The sequence below is a fragment of the Martes martes genome (assembly GCF_963455335.1).
Source record: "Martes martes genome assembly, chromosome: 16".
Lineage (NCBI taxonomy): Eukaryota > Metazoa > Chordata > Mammalia > Carnivora > Mustelidae > Martes > Martes martes.
In genome coordinates this window covers 54,308,348-54,333,749 of record NC_137904.1, presented here as the reverse complement: position 1 = coordinate 54,333,749, position 25,402 = coordinate 54,308,348, and the positions used below count along the sequence as shown (strand labels likewise).

Genomic DNA, 25,402 nt, shown 5'->3' with positions numbered 1-25,402 from the left:
CCCCCCACCATGAGACCTTTAGGACATCTTTATTACCTTTGTTTTTGCCAATTTTTTTCATGTAAAAGACATGTAATAGTTCACTGTTGACTCTTTTTAAAAATAGAACTAATTACCGAGGAGAGAAATATATATATATATATATGTATATATACATACATATATATATATATAAAAAATACAATGGCTGAATTTTAAAAAAATTATCCTCTTTTTTTTTTTTTTTCCAGAACAACTGTCAGCTTTATGATTATTAACGTCTGTGGTTTGGGAGCCATGTCAAATATTTGAGATTTCCCAATTCATGGACTTTGGCTTCCTGTTTTGACATTTGCTTTGGCAGGTCAAGAAAAGTTTGCAATTCTTTACAGAGAGAGAAAGACTATGCAATGGCCGTTGAACAAATTTTATTTTTTTCCCAGTCTTCATGCATAAAAAAATGGACCTGAATCTTTTTATATACTTTTTTAGTCCTTGGCAGTCTTACTTTTATTTTGTTCATACGCCTTCTGAAATCCTGCATCCACTATGAGCAGAACAGAGAAAGGAATTTGTTCGTAATTATTCATTTGTCCAAATTAAGTGTTTCTCTGAAGCGGACTACGGGTTGCTTAGCTTTATTAGGGGAAAAAAAAAAATCAGCTTCAGCACATTCTGCCCATTCAGGACCAATTAGTCAAATACATCATTGGCAGTTGTGTTTAGGCATTAGTAGCAAAAAAAAAAAAAAAAAAAAAAAAAAAAGGCTAAAGATTTCTCATACACATTTAACTACTTTGGTTAGTGATTGTTTTTACTTGTTTATTGCTTTTTTCCCATCTTGGTCTCATCATGTCCAACAGACTAGTTCCATTTTCCTTGTTTACCATTTTACCCCTTATCCCTGAAGTTGAAAGGCCAAGTGCACAAACACAGGGTTTTTTTTTTTTTTTTATTCCCAACCAACCACTGAACCATCGTTTCCCTGCAAATAATTGGCTTAGGGAAGAAAAGGCAGAAAACAAAGCAAGTTCATCAAGTGCAGCTTGGTCTGACTACACCCCCTTTCAGAAAGCAGCCTGGGTAAGACACCCATCTAAGGAAAAATTGAAGAAGTAGCAATAAGGAAATTTTAATTGTTCCTGTACACAAAGAGAGAACTGTGCGTTGACAGTGTTCCAGAGTACTTTCCTAATTTTTCTGACAGTAAGTAAAGCTCCATTTTGTTGTGCTATGCCAACTATGTGGGGGGACACTGCTAGAAATCAGTCTATTTTTCAGAGGTTTCCAACACTCATATGTATTATATTCTTCAATATAAGACCTAATGATAAAGTTTTTCTCTTTATTCCCCACCAACTTTTACTGTGTAGATACAACAGCAGAACATAGGAAAATAGTAAAATTTGCTTTCTGTACTAGCTGGGGAAGAACTGTCTGCATATTTTGTTACCCAAATCTAAAATAATTTAATTCTGAGATTAGAAAAACAGAAAAAAATAATCTCTGTTGACTTATTTGCAAACATTTGGGCAAAATTACGTTCCATGTGATGCCTGTCTTTCTTCTTTCTTGCTTGCTTGCTTTCTTCTTACTTGGTCATTTGCTTCCTCAGTTGTTTAGGTACTTCTGAATTCAGAAAATTGATATGAGTTGGGTTTTTTGTTGTCTCACAATCAAGTTTCAGCTAGTTTGAGTCTGGATTCAGCTAGTTGAGACTAAAGCTGTTCAGTTTAATCTGGAAGGTAGTACTATAGGAAAATAGTTCATTGAGGTTACAGCTAATGGACATAATTAATTATTCAAATGAATTTAATTAATCAGAATGTGGATTAGTTTGGTTGGCTCTGGCATTCCTATTTAAATACAAAGAACAAAAATTTATTATTAGTCAGATGAGATGTGATTCAATTACTCTATTCATATAGTTGAATTTCTGTTATAAAAGGTAAGAAAATGTGAAGAATCTAATAGCTTTTAAAATCTAATGATATCTTTTCCATTGTTGCACTCTGTATTTCTGTAAGATTGTGAGACTGGCCACTATCTCCCCACCATTACCCACTCTCCCAAATAGCTTATTATGAGTAAAATTTTGCAGTCACATAGTATTAAAATAATATTTTAAATACATTTATTTGTTGTTTTTAAAGTAGGGAATGTTTTCCCACAAAATATGATCAAGATTTTTCTTTTCTTCCCCACCTCCCAAGGTTTTTCTTATTATACTTATTGGTCTAGTTTATGTTCTACCTAGTTTACCTTTTCCTTGTTTTTAAATGACAGGCTAAATGCATATGAAACAGAAAAGTGTGTATCAGCAAACTCAAGCACTTCTGTGCAAGAATTTTCTTCAGAAATGGAGAATGAAAAGAGAGAGCTTATTGGTATGTTTGAAAGTCTGCCTCTTTTCGCAGCTCACGTCATTCTTTTATTTTACTGCCTAATGATGCTCTTATTTTATATTTTAAGTAGCAGTCTGGATTTATTGATTTTAAGGTTGCCTCCCATCATATGCATCGAACCAAGAGATCATAGCAGTCCATGAAACATAATGTAGAATTGCAAAGACTAAAAATATCACTCACTTTTTTTTAAGAGAGTAAGTGAAAATTTAATTGTATGGTAAATTATAGCAACTATTAAGGCTGCTACCATATGTAATAAAGTTAGAGTAAGGAAATAATAAAAAGGATGGCTGATAGTCTGACAAATTTTAATTTGGGGGACTTATTTTCAAAGCCATGGATTTTATACACAGAGATTTCCAATTATGACCAAGTAACACCACCGATGGCCAGTTCGCATTAGGTAGGTAGGCTTTCTACAGGTAATAACCCCCGATCTCAGGGGCTGAGCTCAGCAAAAATTTATTTTTCCCTCTGCTCATAGTCTAAATGAGGTTGGCAGTGAAACTGAAGTAGGTCTGGTAGGTGAAGGAGTCTCCTCCGCACAACCATTCAGGGACCCAGCCTTCTTCATCCAGGGACACTGCCATCTCCCCAGACCTTAGAGACCTCTCCGGGATACTCTGCATCCAGTCAGGTGGCCAGGAAGTATGGGGGGATCTGGGTGGCTCAGATCCAGCTGAATGTTTGAATGTCCGACTCTTGATTTCAGTTCAGGTCATGATCTCAGGGTCATAGGATTGAGCCCCTAGTGGGCTCTATGCTCACTGGAGACTCTGCTTGAGGGTCTCTCCCTCTCTCTCTCTTACTCTCTGTCTCCCCCACTCTCCATCAGTCCCTCCCCACCCCCACACTCTCTCTCTAAAATAAATACATAAATCTTAAAAAAAAAAAAAAAAGATCAGGAAGTACAGGGACTGAGATAGAATATAGAAGGTTGTGCATGGTTCCTCGAGCCAGGCCTTGAAGGGATGCATAGCATTTCTGCCCACATTCCATCGGCTAGAACTCAATCACTTGGTCCTGCTTAATTTCCAGGGCCTGGTAATGCTGTCTAGCATTGTGCTAAGCAGGAAGAGATTACTGATATTGGTGAGCTACTAGGCAGGCTCTCCCACTCAGTTTCTTTTCATGTTCTTTGATTTCTAATACAAGAATGTGACAACTGACAAAAACGTTGCTATTTGCCACCAAGAATTCTGTCTGGGATAGTCTGTGTCTTATAGACTGTAAAGTCAGATGCCCATGCCTAAGAATTGCCATCCTTTCAGTCACTCTGTTAGTTTCTGTGATGGCGTCTGCAGTAGTTCATGATTTAATGCAAATTTTAGTTCCAGTGTTGGACAATAATATATGTGGCAACGATCTCAATATGCATCTTTTGTTGGGTTCCCTTTGCTCTGAAAAGCAGAGAATTTAAGAGAAGCCAACCCTGTGGCAAATTGGAATTTGTCTTCAACAGTTCTTTGGTATTGACTGAACTTTTTAAGGGAATATAATCTAAATTCATTCTTTTTTCCCCTGTTATAGGAATGGGCACTCCCAATACTTCTGGGGCTGTACATGGGGCTATTTTCACATTTCAGAGAAAACATGTATTTTCCTGAATTGCCTCCTCAAGATCTGGGAAGGGCAGATCATGTTAATAACTCTGTAGCTATTGTATATACACCTGTCTCTGATCTAACCCAGGAGATAATGAATAAAACAGCACTTGCACTTTTGAAAGGTAGGTGTACTGATGGCAATAAAGAATTACTGATATTATCTTATATCTTTTTTTGATACAATGTAACTGTTTAATTTGAACTTACAGTGATCTATTATGTGAATTATTTAGGTATCATGACTGCTTACAGATTTAGTTAGCTTTTTCTTTCTCTCATAACAAGTAGCCTTTTAAACCCTTCCAGCTTGATGGGACTCCAGTGTAGGGAGTTCTACATTTCTACTGGAATTTACCTAAAACAAATAAATTTATGATTTCAGATTTGTAGCATAGTGTCTAGGAGAACACATCACTTGTGGGTGCAGATGTTCTTAACGTGGAAATACAGTGGTTAAGATTGATAACTCAGGAAAAAAAACATCAAAAACATCTAAATAAAAGAAATGAAATCATGGTTATTAAACATAATTTCAGAACCATGAAAAGTAAGGATGGATAATCTCAAGATATCCTGCCACATATGGTATACTTTGTAAACATCTTTAAACATTCTAAATGAAGTCACTCTGTAACTGAGATAACGATGGTAAAATGTGTATTTCACTCACAGGCAAGGTGGGCGCAGTTTGGCTGTCTACTCTCTAATCCTCAATTCCTAATATGTAACATTGCTGGCTGTTAGGGTCACTGTGTGGTCTTAGTTTCCTCACAAGGCAAAGATCAGATGAGGTGTTTTTGCTTCAGTAAATCTGACATCTGAAATCCCTTGACTGTGTAATAACTACTCCAATTACCTCTATTTTTGTATCCCAATTCTCCAATGCATACTTACCCTAGTGTCATATTTTTATAGACCTGAAACTTGCCTTAATACTTGCCATTATTAAAAGAAAACACTAAATTCTCATGCGTGTCTCCTGATTCTAGAATCTAAAACACTAAAATAAATAAATAAATAAATAAAATAAAAAAATTACCTGCTTGTCTTTTGGGATCAGTTTAAATTAAATGGAAAATGATTTTAGTTTAATTCCAGTGAAAAACATATGATGACACAGTTGGATATCACACCCCATTGTGGTGAAACTCTGTATAACCCTTCATGTCTATTTTTGCCTTGTCATTCACAGAAAGAAGGATCATTGGAGTACCGAACCAAAAATCCATGGATAAAATCCTTCTAGACAATATCACAGGCATCGCGGGAATTGTCTTCAATGACATTTTCTCTTATAAGTTAAAATTTTTTCAGGGATATTACATTCCATTTTTGAAGGAAGATCTTTTCTCAGGTGACTTTCCATATAAAATGGCACTTTTCATGTTTTTAACATAAGGGATAGGTCAGGATGGGCAGCAAGATGTTTTTGAGAGAACATGAGAAAACAGAGAAAGCCTATTTTATTGCTAAACTTATTCCAAGGTCAATCATATCTTCCCACTAGAAGATGACTCTTAAAACATTATTGAATCATCTAACAGATGTAAAGTGAATGCATAGGTGAAAGTTACAGAGAGTGACGAAGACTGAGAGGTCCTAGCCTCAGCTGAAGTTCAGGTTCGCAGGGAAGGCAGGCACTGAACAGTAATGACAAGTGCAAGAAAAGGGTGCTGAGGGCAAGAGACTTAGACCAGATGTTCCTCATAGGCTGTGGGATTAGAGAAGTCCTGCCTGGCAAAGTGAGGTTTCAACTAATGAGAAGGAATAGCACATGCGGGGAGGGTGCTAGAGGCAGTGTATTTCAGAGAGAGGAAGAGCTGGTGTAAAGGGCCTGGGGTGACAACAGGCATCTGTTAGTATATTTGGAAGAAGAGCTGTTTAGCTGAACAGAGAACACGAACAGGAATGGGGCTGAAGTTACCCCAGGCCTAGATCTTGTGATGTCCTACAAACCTAGGGTGATGGAGGGCTGTGGCGGTTCTTTAATCAGGGCAGAGAAGTGATAAGACTCCCAGGCTTAAGGGAGCTCTCTGGATATAGCCCAGAGAATGGATTGCAGAGGGGTCAGGGAGAAGGCAAGGACACATACCAGGGAGCCGATGGTGGCTTGGACCAGAGTGGAGGCAGCTGAGGAGAGGGAATGGCTTTGAGGACCTTTTAGGAAGCAGAATTGATATGGTTAATAGAGTTGGTTGTTTTCCATTCATTCGCTGAGTGTCTACTACATGTCCTGCACTGCTCTGGCCCTGAGGATGGAAATGACTGAAACACAGAGCCTGCTTGCACGAATCGTTCCAGTGAGGGACAGGGGGTGGCGCAAAAACAATGCCTTCTTCCAGGGGCTGATACAACCACCAAGTAAAATAGAGCAGGCTTAGAAGACAGAGCCTGAATGAATGCTCTTTTAGATGTTGTTACTTCCGGTAGCCAGGAAAGACCTCTGTGCTGAATTTGCTTCTGAGAAGGGATAAGGGTAGAGGGAAAGAGTGAGCCATGGATCCATCTGTAGGGAGAACATATGAGCAAAACAGGTTGTAGCATTAGAGTGCATTTAGCATTTTGGGACAGAGCAAGGAATCTAGCATGTTTGGAGCAGAGTGTTTGCTTTCATCGTCTTTCTATTTTCTAAGGCTTTCTATGGAAGCTACGGTCTCCATGGATAAAATCGCCTCCGTAAGAATTTTCACTTGCTCCTCTTTTTTTCTATGTGGCTGTAAGTTCTGACGGGTGGAGCCTCCTCTAGACTGATTTCTCTTGGACTCTCATTTTTTATTCCCGAATTTCTTTCACCTGATAATGTTGGTTACGCTCTTCTTTGGGCTCGTAGCTCATTGCTGGAATCTGGATGATGATGAGCATTCCTGTTCTCTGTCCAAATACTGGAGTAGTGGATTTGTGGCTTTACAAGCCGCAATTAATGCTGCTATTATACAGGTAACGAAAGTTCTTAAGTTAATGTAAGCTAATTCCATAGGCATCCAGGTTGTGATGAAAGATGACATGTACTCAGGTTTTCATGTTTATATGATGAAGCAGGTATACACATGCTGAAATTGGGGCACCTGGGTGGCTCAGTTGGTTAAGCGGCTACCTTTGGCTCAGGTCATGATCCTAGAGTCCCCGGATCGAGTCCTGCATCGGGCTCCCAGCTCCGTGGGGAGTCTGCTTCTCCATCCGACCTTCTCCCCTCTCACACTCTCACTCTCTCTCTCAAATAAATAAATAAAATCTTTAAACAAAATAAAAAACAAATGCTGAAATTGGATTTAGGCAAAGGAACACATTGTTTTTGTTTTTAACTTTAAATTTTCAAGTAGTTCCAGAATGATGAGAAATTGCAGAAACAATGTGCAGGGAGGTCCGTGTACCCTTCACACAGTGTCTCCTGTTATATATTGCATAACCACAGAATAATACTAAAATCGGGAAATTGATATTGCTATAATCTCCGTAGCTTAATCAGATTTCACCAGTTTCTATTTTTTAAATAACGATTTTGTTTGTTTAAACCCTACTGTAGATCACAACAAATCACTCTGTGGTGGAGGAGTTGATGTCAATTACTGCTGTAAATATGAAGACTTTACCTTTCATGTATAAAGACGTTCTTCAAAAGGAGCTGTTTATTTTCTACTGCCTGCTTTACTTTTTCCCGTTTATATATTTTGTATCACTCAACATTACAAAAGAGAGAAAAAAGTGCAAGGATTTTATGAAAATAATGGGTCTGCAAGAATCAGCCTTCTGGTGAGTGCAAATGAGTAATCAGAAATTTGGAAGCAGTAAAAATGTGTTATTATTTCACAACATTCCAGTTAAGCTTGACACACTGGCTATTTTTTCTTTTGTTCTGATTTTTTGATTTACTCCTTTTAAAATTTTGTTATACAAAATAGCGATTATGATTTGCTGAGCACTTTTTCCACGCCATAAGTATGTTACGTTAATGCTATGATCGAGGTTCCAGGAAGATCAAAGAGGGTAAAAGAGTTGCCCAATATCAAATGGAAGATGTGTTCCAGAGCTGGGACTCCAACCCAGCTGCCCGGATTGCAACTCTCCTGCTTGGTCTGCCCACAGTTATCATTTGATTTCTCCACACCTCCTCACGTTGAAAAAGTATGATCCTGTAATGGCTAGCTTATGTTCAGAGGTTTGGTCATGAGGGATATACATTTTTTTAAGATTTTATTTATTTAGGGGCGCCTGGGTGGCTCAGTGGGTTAAAGCCTCTGCCTTCGCCTCAGGTCATGGTCTCAGGGTCTCAGGCCCCACGTCAGCCTCTCTGCTCAGCAGGGAGCCTGCTTCCCTCCTCTCTCTCTGCCTGCCTCTCTGCCTACCTGTGATCTCTCTCTCTCTGTGTGTGTCAAATAAATAAATAAAATCTTTAAAAAAAAGATTTTATTTATTTATTTGAAAGGCAGAGATCACAGGTAGGCAGAGAGGCAGGCAGAGAGAAGTGGGGTGGGGGGGGAGCAGGCTCCCCGCTGAGCAGAGAGCCCCATGTGGGGCTCAATCCCAGGACCCTGGGTTCACGACCCAAGCCGAAGGCAGAGGGTTTAACCCACTGAGCCACCCAGGTACCCCATGAGGGATGTATTTTTTGCAGCACTTAAATGCCGTATGTTGAAAATGTGGCCAGCACATACAGCACTTAGGATGGCATATAAGAACGGCTTAATAAGAACATTTGCTTCCTATATTGTTGTATTTGTATCTTGTTTTATTCGCAAATGATTTCAATGATTTTTAAATATATTTAAACATATGTATATTTATGTATATATCTATCTGTCTACATGTGCTTGTATTATAATAAAAACAAATAATTGAGGAGTAGAAACAAGGACTTAACAAAATGATAAGTAGGTAAGACTAGCAGGTAAAAATGCAGATCATGCGAGCTCTAAGCTTCCAAGAGGCCAAAGCAGGGAATTCTGCAAAGCAATCAGTTACAAAATCCACGTTGTCTAGGAAAAGGAAAAAAGAAAAAAGAAAAATAATCTGTTTATTTTACCCCGAAAGAAGCTTAACATTTTCAACATTGAATCCTAGACAATATTTCTTTGTATAGGACCCATATCAAGAAAATTAGTGTTTATGGGGTGCCTGGCTGCCTCAGTGGGTTAAGCCTCTGCTTTCAGCTCAGGTCATGATCCCAGGGTCCTGGGATCGAGCCCCACATTGGACTCTCTGCTCAGCAGGGAGCCTGCTTCCCTTCCTCTCTCTCTGCCTGCCTCTCTGCCCACTTGTGATCTCTGTCTGTCAAATAAATAAATAAAATCTTTTTTAAAAAAAAGAAAGAAAGAAAGAAAATTAGTGCTTATGAATGTGGAGTCAACTATCTGGAATGGATAAGGAACTATTTGCAAGCCACATGTTCTCTGAAATAAAATTATGGTCTAGGAAATTTTAAATTTTCTATAAAGTGTATTTGGTTAAAGGAGGGAGCTTTGATTCTATTATACAGTAATCATGAAGTAAAAAAAAGGGGAAACATTTTCTGAAACAAAAGAGGGAGGAGAAAAGTGGTTTGCAGTGGAACTTTGGCAAATGCAAAGGAATGAATGGAGTCTGTTAGGAGGAAAAAGCGGGGGGGAGGGGGATCTGTGTAAAGAGGACTATTTTTCCTTCCAGTGAGTATCCTGTGGTACAGCATCCTTGCAGTCTCCTGAGAATAGGTAGGCACAAGTCAACTCTAGATTAAAATCACAAAGGTATTGGATATTTAGATGTGGGTTCATTCTCAGGATAAATACTTCCTCCTATGCATGTAACCTAAATTTAGCAAAATGGATTTATATGTCCTTAAAACCAAGAGGGAAAAAATCTGAAATGTTTTTATTAAGTACAGGGTGTCTATTGGAAATAAATTTTATGGCATCCTTTTTTAAAGTAATGTAATAAATGTGAAATGCATGAGAATTTCTGAGTTACTTTGTTAAATTACTTTATGTGATGCCCAAATTACTGTGTTTTTATCATGAAGGTTTTTATTGCTTTATTAACAACTCCCCCGACCCCACTCTCTGCAATGAGTTCCCTTTTCTAGGTAATGTTTTAAGTTCCTTCATGTGTTAATTCTCCTACTCCATAGATTTTCAATTCCTACCTATAGTAGTTCCCTTCTGTACTCAGGAAGTGGATTCTGCAGAATGCCATATGCTTTCCAAAAACGCTGATGTTTCTAACAAAGGCTGAATCATTGTAATGACATGACCTTTAAAAAGAAGTCGAATAAGCAGTAATTAAACCTGTTGTACTGGGACATATTGATGCAAGTTCCTGGTTTTAATGGTCTCACTATTTTTTTTCAACTGTTGAATTCTCATTTAGTTAGGCAATTTTATGTAGAGGAAGGAGCTGTGAACTAGGAAGGGCTGCAACAAATCTTAGTTTTGTTATTGATATACGTTGTTGACCTTGAAAAGGCCCATTACGTGCAATAGGAACTATAGTTTACTTATCTGGAGAATGAGAGGCTTGGATTCAAACACCCCGCAGGCTTGTTAGATGCGAGACTGAATACTGTTTCTTAAGAACGACCTCATAAACATGTGAACACCAGCACATCTAAACCAAAGCAGAGTGAACACTGAAGGGCTTACCATGATTTATATCAGTTTAAGAAAGAAATCATAAATAAGACTAGCAATAATAGGATGCGCTTTATGGAGTTATAAAATTCCAATTTTCTACTATTAGGGAGAGTGGAGGTCCCGCTAGCTGAGATCCTCAAAAATGCTCAAATTATCATCTGCTCCCAATGCTTCCATGGTTCCTGGATTGATCAGTAGCTGTTATATTTCCTTCCACGTCTACAATTAGAGTATCTCAGTAATATGTGACAGCACCAAACACACAAAAGCTTACTCTCTTCAATTCAGCCATTACACCTTAGAGAAATTTTTGTGCTTTTTCCAAAAAAGACACATACGAGGATGTTCTCTTCTCTTCTCTTCTCTTCTCTTCTCTTCTCTTCTCTTCTCTTCTCTTCTCTTCTCTTCTCTTTTCTTGTCCTTTCTTTTCTTTTCATTAATGTCAGAGGCACAATTTAGTGCTTCATCAGTTGCATGTAACACCCAGGACTCATTCCACCCAGTGCCCTCCCTAACAAACCCTCAGTTTATTTCCTCGAGTTCAGCGCCTCTTCTGGTGTGCCCCCCTCTCAATTTTCACCTTATTTTGTTTTTCTTTCCCAAGTGCAAGCGTGTTCTTAGCAACCATGCACCAGAAATAAAAATTGGAAACAACCTGAATGTCTGTGATGAGGAAAACTTTGGGATATATTCAGACAATGAACTATTCCACAGCAATGTATAACATTGTTCAAGGCAAGCAGCAGAAGGACACATACAAAATGATACAATTTATGTAGCATTCATCCTATTTAAGTACAGCCACGCCAATGTGGTTGATTAGTAATACTGTAGTTACTAATCTAAGCGGCAAGGAGAAGGGTAAATAGTGTGCTGTTCTTTAGATATTTTTGTATGTTTCAAATATTTCATAATGAAGCTGAAATAATTGAAATAACTTTTTTATTTCTTTTCAGGCTTTCCTGCGGCTTAATCTATGCTACGTTCATCTTCATTATTTCTATAATGATTACAGTTATTATAACATCTACCCAAATCATAGTCATGACGGGCTTCATGGTCATATTTACACTCTTTTTCTTATATGGCTTGTCTTTGGTAAGTTCATACATGTATTACCACATTCTGTGCTTTAGATCTTAGCTATCTGTGACAAAAATTAATTTCTCTGGAGGTCACTACAGTTATTTCCTTCATGTCGTGTGTGTGTGTGTGTGTGTGTGTGTGTGTGGTTGTGTGTGTGTGTTTGCTTGAGAAAATCTATGAGTGTGAGAAAATGATGTAAATAAAATTGGACCTCTCTTTTGCATAAAGGTCTGAATTATTGTAATGATGCATCAAAAAGAAAAAAAATTCTGATTCTGAAAATATTTTGACTCTAAGGCTTTTCTTTTTTTTTTTTTAAAGGTTTTATTTATTTACTTATTTATTTGTCAGCGAGAGAGAGAGAGAGAGAGAGAGAGAGAGAGCGCGCAAGAGCACAAGCAGGCAGGCAGAGGCAGAGAGAGAAGCAGACTCCCCGCTGAGCAAGGAGCCCGATGCAGGACTTGATCCCAGGACCCTGGGATCATGACCGGAGCTGAAAGCAGCAGCTTAACCAACTAAGCCACCCAGGCGTCCCAACACTAAGGCTTTTCTAGAATATTTTAGTGAGGATGCCCTTGAGGGGTGGACCCATCTCCTTTCCCCAAAGTTCTCTGTAACGAGGTGGCTTTCACAGTATCTCCCTCTGACACTACACCTTGTCCTCACTCCCCATGTCATGCCTCTTCCTTCTTGTGAAACAGGAGCCTCTAAATTCTGCAGATGGTACATAGATGCTCTTTGTTAATACATTAATGTAGGTTCTCTCAATGTTTCCAGGTCTGCATTTCTATTCTTTCCCCAACTCTCAGACAGCTTCCGCACCCCCCCCCGCCCCCACCCTTTCTTTAACAACAAAAGCCCAGTAGTTGAGGAGAGCAAAAAAGGATCCTCTTGATAAAAGCGTTGAGGCAAGAGCTGATCATTGTGATACATAAATATTTTCATCACTGTCTCATTGATAAATACTTATGATGGAAAGATCCAGGTTTTTTGGTGCTGCCCGTGATTCTCGGTGAACTAAATCTGTTGAACGACTAGATTATCTCCTCTCTCTCTTTCAGATTGCTCTAACGTTCCTGATGAGCGTGTTGTTAAAGAAAACTCTCCTCACCAATTTGGTTATGTTTCTCCTCAATATCTTTTGTGGGGGTGTGGGATTCACTGTGTATTATAGACAACTTCCTTCCTCTCTGGAGTGGATTTTGAGTTTTTGTAGCCCGTTTGCGTTCACTGCTGGAATGAGTAAGGTAAGAACATAGTTAATTCGTTTATTACTGAACTTTCAAAAGAAGTTGCTATTTCATGACTCTTCACAGTCAAACACTTTCAAAGTAAGAGCATTTATTCGAAAGTTTTTTTCCCCTAAAGCTAAATTTGAAAATGTTATCATTGCATTATAGAAAAATCATCATCACACAAGGAAACTCGATGAAAACATCTTGACTAAGACAGATTTTCACGTCTCGGGTGTATTTTCATTTTGAAGTATTCTCTTCTTATATTTCATATGCAACTGTTTCCCTTTCCTTGTACTTTACATAACAAAGGCATTCTCTAGTTTATTAAAAATTGTTGTGTAAACCTCTGTTTGAAACCTAAAATCTGAAAAGTTTTCAGGACTATCAAAAACTTAACAAATAATTATTAAGTATATCAAAATAATCATGAACCAGATCAAGAAGTAGAAGGATGCCACAACGTCGAATCTCCAAACACTCCTTCCTCTTAAAGATAGAAGTGTTGTGATCATCACTTCTTGCCTTTTCATGTATCGCCTAATGTGTGTTTCTAAGTATAATTTTTTAGTGTTGCCTGTTTTCAGCTTTATATAAGTGCTACTCAACGAAGTGTTTTTTGTTGGTTTTTTTTTTTTTTTTTAGATCTGGCTTTTTTCCCATTCAACATTGTGTTTTCAGATCTTACCCATAGTTGGAGTGTTGCTGTAGTACAGTGTCATGTAGTATTCTGTTGTGTGACTGGACTGTGCTATCGATTTTCTTATTGATAAACAAAAATATTTTCCATTTTTTGACTAATATTAGTTCTGCAAAAAAAAAATTCTTACACATATTTCCTAGTGAATATGGGCATTCAATTCTCTTCGGTATCTATGTAAGAGTTGAATAGTAGGACTTAGGATATGTGTATCTTAATCCTCATAGCTACTGCCAAATAGTTTTCCAAAGTGATTGCATCAATTTACTTTTGCACCAAGAGTTCAGAGTTACACATGTTTACTGGCATTTGGTATTGTCAGTTGTCCAAATTTTAGCCTTTCTGGTAGATCTGCGGGAATAATCTTTGTGGTATTAATTTGCATTTTCCTGATTTTTTAATGAAATTTAATTCTCTTTCATATGTGTAGAGGCATTTGGGGGTTTTTCTCGTTCATAAAGTGCCTATCTGGGTCTTGCCCCCATTTTTTTTTTTTTAAGACTTTATTTATTTATTTGACAGAGCGAGATCACAAGTAGGCAGAGAGGCAGGCAGAGAGAGAGAGGAGAAAGCAGGCCCCCTGCCAAGCAGAGAGCCCAATGCGGGACTCGATCCCAGGACCCTGAGATCATGACCTGAGCCGAAGGCAGAGGCTTAACCCACTGAGCCACCCAGGCGCCCTTGCCCCCATTTTTTAAAAAAGATTTTGTATTTATTCACTTGAGAGAGAGAAAGAACAAGAGTGAGAACATGGGGGGAGCAGGGGCAGAGGCAGAGGGAGAAGCAGACTCCCTGCTGAGCTCAACCCCAGGACACAGGGATGGAAACCTGAACCAAAAGCAGACACTTAACCAGCTAAGGCATCCAGGTGCCCTTTTCCCCCATTTTTTACCTGACTTTTTTTTTAATCTTTTCCTCATTACTTTGTAGGAATTTCTTATATATACTGCATATGAGACATTTTTCAGTTACTCATTGCTGACATTTTTACTCTTTTAATGGTGTTTTAATGAACATGTTTCTTCATTTTGATAAAGTCCGGTTTGTCAAGTTTTCTTCTCTGTAGAGTGCTTTTGTACCTTTAAGAAATCATGGCATTCCCCAAGATAATAAAGATATTCCCCCATTTTTATATGAAAGCTCAGTTGATTTGGCTTTTATATTCAGATACAAAATCTATATCAAAATAACTTTTATGCATCTATAGGTAGAAGGAATATTATTTTTTCTACATGAATATCCAATTTCTTCTGCTTCATTTATTAATAAGGCATCCTTTTCCTGAATGGATTGCGATTTCCTTTGTCACAGCTCAACCAATCATGTATTGACCTGTCTGTCCTTGCTCTATTGCCACATTGTCTTAATTGTTTTTACTGATGTGTCTTGATATCTGGTAGTAATAATTTTACCACTTGATTTTCTTTTCCAAGAGAGTCTTTTCTATTCTAGGTTCTTTGAATGATGTTACTTTTAGAATTAACTTATCAAGTTATATACGCACATATGTATGTGTGCACAAAGCTGTTGACATTTTGGTACAGTTGAATTTTTCAATCAATTTAAGGGAAATGGACACTTTTTAAAGAAATTCAGTTTTTTATTTAAGAGAAAGAGAGAACGTGAGAGAGAAAGGAAGAGAGCTCTTGCAGCAGGGAGGGGGAGAGGGAGAGAGAGAATCTCATGCAGACTCCCCACTGAGCATGGAGTTGATCTCGGGAGTGGATCCCATGACTCTGAGATCATGACCTGAGCTGAAATCAAGAGCTGGACATTTAACGGACTGAGCCACCCTGGCACCCTGACACTTCTTTTTGATCATGAACATAAGATATCTTCACATTCCTTTTTACTTAGTAATTGTTTTAATTTTAAGTATTGAGCCTTGCACATTTTTTATATATTCCAAAGTTTCTGATACTTTTGATGCCATTATAAATAGCATCTATGTTTAAATTATTATTTTTAAATGTTTGTTGTTAATGTAGAGATGCAATTGATTTCTGTGAAAACCAGAAATCACTGTATCCAGTATTCTTGCTATATTCTTTTATTAAAACTAGTATTTTTCTGAGCTTTGTTTTGGGATTTTCTTGCATATAGTCATGATGTCTACAAATAATGATAGTTTTTTCCTTTTTGCAGTTCTTATGCCAGTTACTTATTTTTCTTATCTTATCGTGGAGACTGGGACCTTTCGTACAATGTTGCATAGAAATGAAAGCAAAGGAAAAGCTTTCAACATTTCATAATAAGCATGATTTTTGATGTTGGTCTTTGTACATCTGTTTTACCAGGTTAAAGAAGATTGCTTATTTTCTTAGTTTGCGAAGAGACTTTCTTCATTATAAGCGGATATTAAATTGTGTTCAAATGATTTTTGTGCATGTTCAATGATGAGCCACATTAGTGTCTCCTTCAATCTGTTTTATGTTGAATTGCATAGATTGATCTTAAAATTCCAACCCAGACTTGTGTTCCCAGAATAAACTCAAATTTGTCATTGAATGTTAAGATTTTAACATAAATAGGTTTGTATACTGTCTAGTGCGAGGAACTAAGCTTGAGAGCTGAATTTCCTTTGTTCTGAGTTCACCTTCGCTGCTCCTTACTTTGTAATTTTGACCTTGGTTGGTTAAGCTACTCAATTTCTATTTGCTTCACTTCCACCATATGTAAAATGCACATAAAAATAATAAGTCTGCCCCAGGGGGTTATGATGAGGATTAAATGAGGTATTATAAAAAGCCTTAAAATAATACCTAGAGTGCAACGCCTGTGGTTACATGACAGAATTATAAACATGTCTTTATTTGCAGTGATAACTAGAAAAAGTTTTCTTATCATTATCCTACTAAGATGCTTCAAATAATTCTTCATATTCTTTCTAAAATGGCTACCTTTTGCTGCATAGATATTTTGCAATATTGCAATGACTTTATGAACACAAAAAAAATGATTATCATTTCAATTCCTATTCTTAGTGGCACCTGGATTGCTCAGTCCCTTAAGTGTCTGTCTTCAGCTCAAGTCATGATTCCCAGGGTCCTGGGATCAAGCCCCGTGTTGGGCTCCCTCTCAGTGGGGAGTCTACTTCTCCCTCTGCCTGCCCTTCCTCCTGCTTGTGCTCTCTCTCTGTAATAAATAAATAAAATCTTTTAAAAATATTCCTATTCTTAGAATATTGTATTTTTTAAGTTGATATTTCCTTCTAATAATCCTTGGATTGTTGTCATTTAGAAATAGTTACACCAATAACTTCATGATAAGGGCTTCTCAAGAAAGCTGCTTAATAAAATGATAATTCTTGCTGCTATGCCAAATTATTTGTATATATTTATCTTAAATATTGATTAATTACTATTTTTGTCCAAATTTTAGATTATCTACTTGGATAATACTATGAATGGTATAATTTTTCCTGACCCTTCAGGAGACTCATATGTAATGATTGCAACTTTTTCCGTATTGGCTTTTGATGCACTTTTCTACTTGGCATTGGCATTATACTTTGACAAAATCTTACCCTGTAAGTAAAGGTGTCTTTTCTCTGATCTCTGCATATACTGATCACACCCTATATTTTTACTGAAGGTTATATAAATGTATATTAAGAAATAAAGAATAACAAATTTTTCCCATCACAAGCTGAATGAGTTCTTAATTTCTACTTCAGAGTTTTAATAGTTTGAATTTATATATAAAAACAATTATTCTTCTGATTTTAGTATTATACACTACAAATACACAGTAATTAAATAATGTTACTTTTTTTTCAAGAATCCCGGAACATGTTTTTAAAGAATGATATTTAAGGTTTGTTTTAGAACAGGCTGAAATAGATTAGTTCTTAACATGGCTTTGGCTAGTGTAGAGCCATCATACAGTGAAAATGTTTCTTAATAAATAGTTCTTGGGGAACTTGGATGGCTCAGTCAGTTGTGTGTCCGACTCTTGGTTTCAGCTCAGGTCTTGATCTCAGAGTTGTGGGATCCAGCCCCGTGTCGGGCTCCCTGCTCAGTGGGGAGTCTGCTTGAGATTCTCTATCTCTGTTCTTGCCCCCTCCTGTGCTCTATCTCTCTAATAAATTAATAAATCTTTTTTAAAAAAATAAATAAATAGTTCTGACAAGAATGTGGGACAGATTGTAAACTGAAGAGCTAGAAAGGGCCTCAGATATGAAATAATCAGGCTTTCCCTGACTCCCCTTGGGAGGAACATTTCAGAAGGGGAGATGTCTATCCTTTAAGGAAGTAACAACATAAGAATTAGAATATTTTCAGCATTATTCTGAAACTTTTTTATACGTTGTTCATATTTACTAAACTACATTACTCAGTTAAATTTTCTCTATCTCACAAACAAAAATTTCTCAAGTCCAGAATTCCTTCACACACGCTAGAATCAGAATGTCGTTTTTCCTTGCAAATCTTATTTATTTATCTTATTTTTTATGTTCTTTCCACTTTGTAGTTAAAGCTGTCTTATATGTTGCTATGCAATTATTTTATATATCCCTATCTTTCTGTGACTTCTGGTAAAGCCCTTAGTGACAAACCCCACTTCATTATGTCAAATTTGGAAAATGCAAATATATTTATCCTGAACAAATACAATTTCTCCCTGTACTTTGCACTCACATACCGTGGGAATTTCAGTATGATATTCAACCCTATTGTTGTGATCAAGTGATTTCTTTTTTTTTTAAATTTAATTTAATTTTTTTCATTGTTCCAAGATTCATTGTTTATGCACCACACCCAGTGCTCCATGCAATACATGCCCTCCTTAATACTCACCACCAGGCCCACCCAGGCCCCCAACTCTTCTCCCCTCCAAAACCCTCAGTTTGCTTCTCAGAATCCACAGTTTCTAATGCTTTGTGATTTCTTTTTTCCTTTTCTTTTCTTTTTCTGTTTTTTTTCTTTGAGAGAAAATGCCATGAGTGAGGGGAGGGGCAACGGTCAAGATGAAATCTTAAGCAGGCTTCATGCTCAGGGCAGAGGCTGATGAGGGACTGGATGTCACCACCCTGAGATCAGGAGCTGAGCCCAAATCAAGAACCAATCATGCACCCCCGTGGTCAAGTGATTTAAGTTCACAAACATGGTTTAGTTGTTTTTATGCGCTGTGTAAGGGCTCTCCCCCCAAATATTTGGTTTCACTCATTCTGAACACCTTTTTATTACATTTTTTCAGAACTTTGGCTTATATATGCTTTCTTGAAAGTTCTATTATACTGTTTAACTTTCGGGGTAACATGTTATTTCCTTTGAATTTTCATTGTTTGCTTCACGACAAGTTTTCTTTTCAGTAATAGGAAGTAAGGATGAAAAGAATTTCTCTATGATGCTTAAAAGTCAGATACTCTGTATGGTTCTGAATAAGTCTTCTTCACTCATCATTCTAATGTGACTGATCCAATATTTTATTGCCTCTTGACTAATTAGATGGGGACGAGCGCCATTATTCTCCATTATTTTTCCTGAACTCATCTTGTTTCCAACACCAGAGGACTAATAACAAGGTCATCGAGAAAGAAATAGAGTCTGAGCCTCCCTCTGAGGACTGTTTTGAACCAGTAGCTCCAGAATTCCAAGGAAAAGAAGCCATCAGGTAATCACACTTATAGCCACATATGGGTGTAAGGCAAATGAATTATTGACCAACAGCAACTGGCTGAGCCTGGGCAAAATATTGAAGAACACACTTGCCTTTGTGAATGTTACTTGGAACTCTTCCATGTGACCACCAATGTCTCCTGATTGCTCTTAGAAGAAAAATTATTTTTGCTTCGCTCCATCTAATGTTATGACATCACCCTCCGTTTTTGTCTTCCTCCTTATTTCTGTGTTGATTCTCCTTTGCACAGGGGCTCTCCCCTTTATAACCAATGAGAACTTCCTCTTTCCCTAGCCAGCTGTTAGCTATACACATCTAGCAGTATAGAGGAACTCATGCAGAATTCTACCTAGAATCATTGTTTTGCCTATGTAAAAATATCTATTTTTTTATTCACAACTGGCTCCCTCTCAACTATTAGCCCCCTTCTCTGGGGACATTTGTTTGCACAACTATCCATTCCTGTAACTTTAACTCGTTCATGCAATATTCCCAGAACAGAGGCAGGATGTCTGCCCCAAACAAATGGCTATCAGCTATCTTCATCTCTGAAATCCAAAAACAACTGGCTGCTTCTAATGGAAGTTTCTTTATTAAAATAAAGCCTAAAACCCCCATTTTAATGGGTATCTCCCTGTGCAAAGAAAGGCAGAGATAAAGCACCCTGTCAGATTCAACACCTTTTAATTCTTTCTCTTTTGTATTTCCTGACTCTTTGATTACCCACCCCCACCCCCACAACTGCCAGCATCCTGGTTGAATAAGTTTCCTTACCTTCATTTTGATTCATGCTCAGAGAAAAGGGTGGCTCAATTCTGTTTCCCTCTGAATTTGAAGATGCACTGATCTTATGTAGTCATGACATGTCTCATCTGTCAAACCTGGTTCCTGCCTCGTCCTGCATTAGTTTCCTTTGGGATTCTCATATGCATTCAAGTTTGGGAAGCACTCATTTAGAGAATGCGCGCATGTGATGTTCAGATGAAACCTTTAGACATGGGAGCCTAATGCTCAGGGGAAAGGATAGGGTCAACTTTAGGTTGGTGTTAAAACCACAAGAATCAGTAAGACAACTCATCAAGAGGATCTAGAGTTGAGAAGACCAGCATGTACATGGAGAACCCTGTGGAAGACCAAGATGATGTATTTGGCAAATGAAGAGGACCTTCCAAGGAAACAGAGGAGGATGTGTTGGGATGAGCACTGGGTGTTTTATGCAACTAATGAATCATTGAACACTATGACAAAAACTTATGATGTACTATATGCTGGCTAATTGAAAATAATAATAATAATAATAATAATAATAAGACATTTAGAAAGATAGAAGGTAGGAGGGAAACCAGTAAGTTCGATGTCAACTTGAATATAGGTAACTTGAATGTAGACACTTTTAACAAGGACAGTGTCACCAATAGCAACTCATTATTACTTAAGTAAGGACAGAAAAGTCTTTGTTGCAAAGTTGCCTCACTACAGCAATGGACTCCGAAGCCAGAGTGACTGAGGAAAAAGTGAGAAGTGAGAAGGTAGATGTGGCAAATTTATAGTCTTATTTTGTAAAATGTTTTAAAATAAGGGGAGGAGCGAAATCTGATTGTATCCAAAGCAGAGTTACAGAGTTACAGAGAAGCTCTCCGAGAGGGAACTATAGAAAATGCAGGTGACAGAGGGTCTGATTAATGAGCAAGTTTGGAGGGAATGGGAGAGGGCGGGAGGGGGGTAGTTAAAGAGTGCAGAGAAATGAGCTGATCTTGTTTAGAGTAGATCACATCACATATTGTTTAGAGTAGAGCACATCACATATTCTAAGGCTAGAGGAAGAAAGTAAGAATAATTCCGAAGTGTTCTCCTTTTCTAAGCAAAACACTAATCATTTAATTGAACTTTTCAAAGAGACTCTTTTATTTTCTCTCTGAGGGGAAACGATTCATCAAAAATAATCTTTGTCTTTCTGAGTAGACTGGATATGCCATCCCTTATTTCACATAAAGACATGGATGTATCTGTCACTTGAACTGGGTTGTTCCTGATCCTTACTTATTTCTGTGTTGGCTGAGTAAACACCACTTCTGTCATTTCAGAATCAGAAATGTTAAAAAAGAATATACCAGCAAGTCTGGGAAAATGGAAGCATTGAAAGGTAAAGACAAACATTTCATTGTTTCATTGACTACTTTATTACAAAAAAATGGAGGAAATTCCATGTGAAAACAACAGAAAAAGAAAACAATCCAAACAATTTAACTCCGCCCCTTGGAGATTAAGGATTAAGATCTGGCTATAAATCCTTCTAGATGTTTCATGCATCTGTCAATTTCCAAGAATGGGGTGATGCAATGAAAAGTGTGAGTTCACTTTGTTTTTCAAGATGAGTTTGCTAAAAACCATATTGTGTTTTATTTGCACTGTGAGGAAAGAACGTTTAGCCTTAAAATTGATAATTTTTTATACCACCCAGGGAATCTACATAGTTTCTGTGTACTGGTGAGATTAACTAAAATGAGATGAGTAACACCATAGACCAGTGAATTATATAGTTCATAAGTCACTATCCCTAGGGGAAACAAAGTTACAATTTTGAATCAGCCAATGTATCTGATAGTAAATTCTAACAAATTTCTATAGTAAACATTTAAGTAAGCCTCCAAGTTAGTGGCTACGTTTCATAGAGGACAGCTTGCTTTTATTAATAATAGTTTTTAGGGAGAATGTAATTGAATTTTATAAAAGAGGGAAGCCTTAAAAGTTACAAAAAAAAGAGCCATAGGACTCCCCTAAGGTTGAGAGTTCTCCATCCGATGTGTGTGCCTCACATTTACTTTCTGGAAGAGAGTGCCCCTTAACTCAGACCTTATATAGTCCTCTGAGATCATTTCTCACTTTGAGAGTTTCCTGTACCTGTGTCAGCAAATTGATTCTCACCTCAGGTTTGTCCCCTCCAATACCATCTAGATCTGTGGTCTCTTTCTTTAATTCTAGCCAAGGATATATTGAAGTATTTTTTAAATTTGTCATTTCAATTTTCAGAGCACACGATGCACTACTTCTGTGCTCATCAATAACCATGAACTACCTTTTACATCTAGACATCTTCCAAAAATTTTTTTTAAAATGAAAACCAATGGGGGTGCCTGGGTGACTCTGTGGGTTCAGCCTCTGCCTTTGGCTCAGGTCATGGTCCCAGGGTCCTGGGACTGAGCCCCGCATTGGGCTCTCTGCTCGGCCGGGAGCCTGCTTCCCCCTCTCTCTCTGCCTGCCTCTCTGCCTGCTTGTGATCTCTGTCTCTGGCAAATAAATAAATAAAATCTTAAAAAAAAAAAGAAAGAAAAAAGAAAAGCAATGAATATCAGTGCATGGAAAACCATATGAAATCACCAGTTACATTTGCTCTTTGGGAAGTAAGGGGGGAGCTGTAGTCTCCCCACCTTCTCCCCACACACCTAGTTCCTATAGCAGCTTTGGAACACCTTTGGGAACACACTTTGAAGTTCTTACTTACCTACAGCCTATCTTTCGGCGGCTAACAGGATTCTGTTGTATGGCTACCTTGATTGACTTACAGTCATGTACACAATTTGGCTTGTTTCTAGTTATTCATTATCATAAAAAAAATTCTATAATGAACCTTCTTGTTCAATCTTTGAAAATATCACAATTTCTGAATATAAATTTCTAAGAGCAGATTACTCAAAAGGACTATATTTTTAACCTCCTTATTCATACTTCAAATCATTTCCCTCAAGCTTACAAAAATTTATATACTTGTGGGAATAGCAATAATTAAAAATAACAACAATAATAATACCAACAAACACTAAGTTTATTGAGTACTTAGTGTGTTCTGGCAACTATGATAAGTGATTTTTTTTTTCATTGAATCCTATGAGATACACAGTATCTCTCCCATTTTGCAGATGAAGAAACTGAGGGTTATATTTATTTTTTTCTGATTAATATAGATCAGTTCCAAGATAGATATCATCAGTTTTCTCTCACCCTGGAAAACACCATTTTTTTTCCATTTAAAAACAGTAAATATAAAATTTATTGATGTGCTTATTTAGTTATCCCAATATTATTTATTAATTAATTCATCTTTTTGATGAATTTAAAAGGCTGTTTCATTTATCTTTATTTTTTATGTTTACTTTGCTCTGTCTTGGGCTCCTTCTGCCTTCCATCAGTCAGTGTATTCTGGAGTAGTAACGTTATTTTAATTATGATATTTATTCCACTGGTTTCTGTATTACTAACATATTATTTTAATTATAATAGTTCTCTATTAGAGAACTAGAAGATTTTATTTATTTGAGAGAGAGAGATATAGGGAAAGAGAGAATAAACAAGTGAGAAGTGGGGTCAGAGGGAAAGGGAGAAGCAGACTCCCCGCTGAGCAGGGAGCCCAACTCAGGGCTTGATCCCAGGTCCGTGGGATCATGACCTCAGCCGAAGGCAGATGTCCAACCAGCCGAGCCACCCAGGCTCCCCCTTCTCCCACATATTTTAATACCATGTAGTCAAGAGTAATATCTTGCTATTCTTTAACTTTTCATAATTATTTAAGTTTTTTATAATTTTTTAAAGAATCTTTTAGTCAAATTATAAGTGAGAGTTTCAATGGATTGGATTACAATAGGAAAAATTTTCTCTTTAAATGTAATTATTATTACCAGTGCTTTAATAGTTGAGTAAAGTGAACTTTGCAGTGTTTAGTTTATCCAAGATCATCCAGTTAGAAAATGGATGAACTGGAATTCATCCCAGTTGTTAATTAATTTCAATAATGTTTGAAAGTAGGTCACATAAATTTAATTGAAGGAACCTGATCTCTCAGATATAATGTATTATAAAATTCTTAAGAATTTCATCCAACAACTTTTCATAACAGAGTTTGGTTTTCACTTGATGGTAAACAAAATAAAAAATAATAAAGGATTCTTAGATAGATAATTTTTTTCTACTGACCTGTAAAGGCAAAATGTTTGTAATAAAAGAATAGAACATTTATAACAGGTGAAAATATACATTTTTGGTGAATATATTTTAAAGGTAATTAATGCCATGAAAAATGTTCATCATTTATCATTTGAAAATGTAAGCTAGGAAAGAATAGAGTATGATAAAAATCCATATATATATATATATTTATATGTTCATATATGCACACCCATATACACTGGAAGTAAGTGTATTACAATGTTAATACTTGAAATTACAGTTAAGTTTATCTTCTTAAGTGGTTGTATTTATTTCAGAAATATTCTACAATAACTATTATTTTAGCAGCCTGCAAAATATTGGATATTATATGTTTTAAGCTTGAGAATATATAGCTAAATAAATTTTTTGTTCTGCTTTTGGAACCAGCTCTTTCTAATGCCCTCTTATTTATAATGTTAACGTTTTATTTTAAAAACAGACTTGCTCTTTGACATATACGAAGGTCAAATCACAGCAATTCTGGGTCATAGCGGAGCTGGCAAATCTTCATTACTAAACATCCTTAATGGGTTGTCTGTTCCAACAGAAGGTGAGTGAAAAGAAATTTCTCAAAGGCAAGATGTCTAGAGGTCATGTGTTGCCTTTCTTATTTTAAGGTGAAAGTGCTTAAGAGAAAATAATGTTTCTTTATCTAACATCGTTTACCAGACTATAGGATTTTGGCTGTACTTTATATTTCACAAATTTTTATAAAAATCATTAGCTTTATCCCATTGCTATGTGATATTCCAGAGAAAATATATGCTACCCTGAACATAGATATGTTAAGATTTATTCGTAGTTGTTAATAAATTGTGAAGTCATTATTTTAGATATTTGTTAATATATGCCAATATTTTCCTGAATAAAATCTCTAAGCATTAATAAAATGTATTATCTTGCCCATGTTAAATTATTTTCAACTTCTATTTCTAGGATCAGTTACCATCTATAATAAAAATCTCTCTGAAATGCAAGACTTGGAGGAAATCAGAAAGATAACTGGTGTTTGTCCTCAATTCAATGTTCAATTTGACATACTCACTGTGAAGGAAAACCTCAGGCTGTTTGCTAAAATAAAAGGGATTCAGCCACAGGTGGTAGAACAAGAGGTAAATGCTCATGCTTGGATTAACAAGCTAAATTTGTCAAGTTAAATCATGACTTAATCAGAATTTGC

General features: G+C 36.8%; 1 protein-coding gene across 2 annotated transcripts in view; it reads left to right on the top strand.

The window, feature by feature from the left end:
• Positions 1–995: 995 nt before the first annotated feature.
• Positions 996–25,402, top strand: part of ABCA6 (ATP binding cassette subfamily A member 6) — a 58,938-nt gene continuing 34,531 nt past the window's right edge. For both annotated transcript variants that reach the window (XM_080825949.1, XM_080825948.1), the window contains exons 1-13: positions 996–1,185; positions 2,266–2,366; positions 3,918–4,116; positions 5,187–5,348; positions 6,825–6,931; positions 7,518–7,744; positions 11,553–11,694; positions 12,744–12,929; positions 16,999–17,146; positions 19,068–19,233; positions 21,324–21,382; positions 24,662–24,772; positions 25,159–25,334. In XM_080825949.1, the coding sequence (XP_080682075.1) occupies positions 2,271–2,366; positions 3,918–4,116; positions 5,187–5,348; positions 6,825–6,931; positions 7,518–7,744; positions 11,553–11,694; positions 12,744–12,929; positions 16,999–17,146; positions 19,068–19,233; positions 21,324–21,382; positions 24,662–24,772; positions 25,159–25,334 (1,779 nt within the window). In that variant the 5' untranslated portion in view covers positions 996–1,185; positions 2,266–2,270. The remainder of the gene's footprint in view (positions 1,186–2,265; positions 2,367–3,917; positions 4,117–5,186; positions 5,349–6,824; positions 6,932–7,517; positions 7,745–11,552; positions 11,695–12,743; positions 12,930–16,998; positions 17,147–19,067; positions 19,234–21,323; positions 21,383–24,661; positions 24,773–25,158; positions 25,335–25,402) is intronic.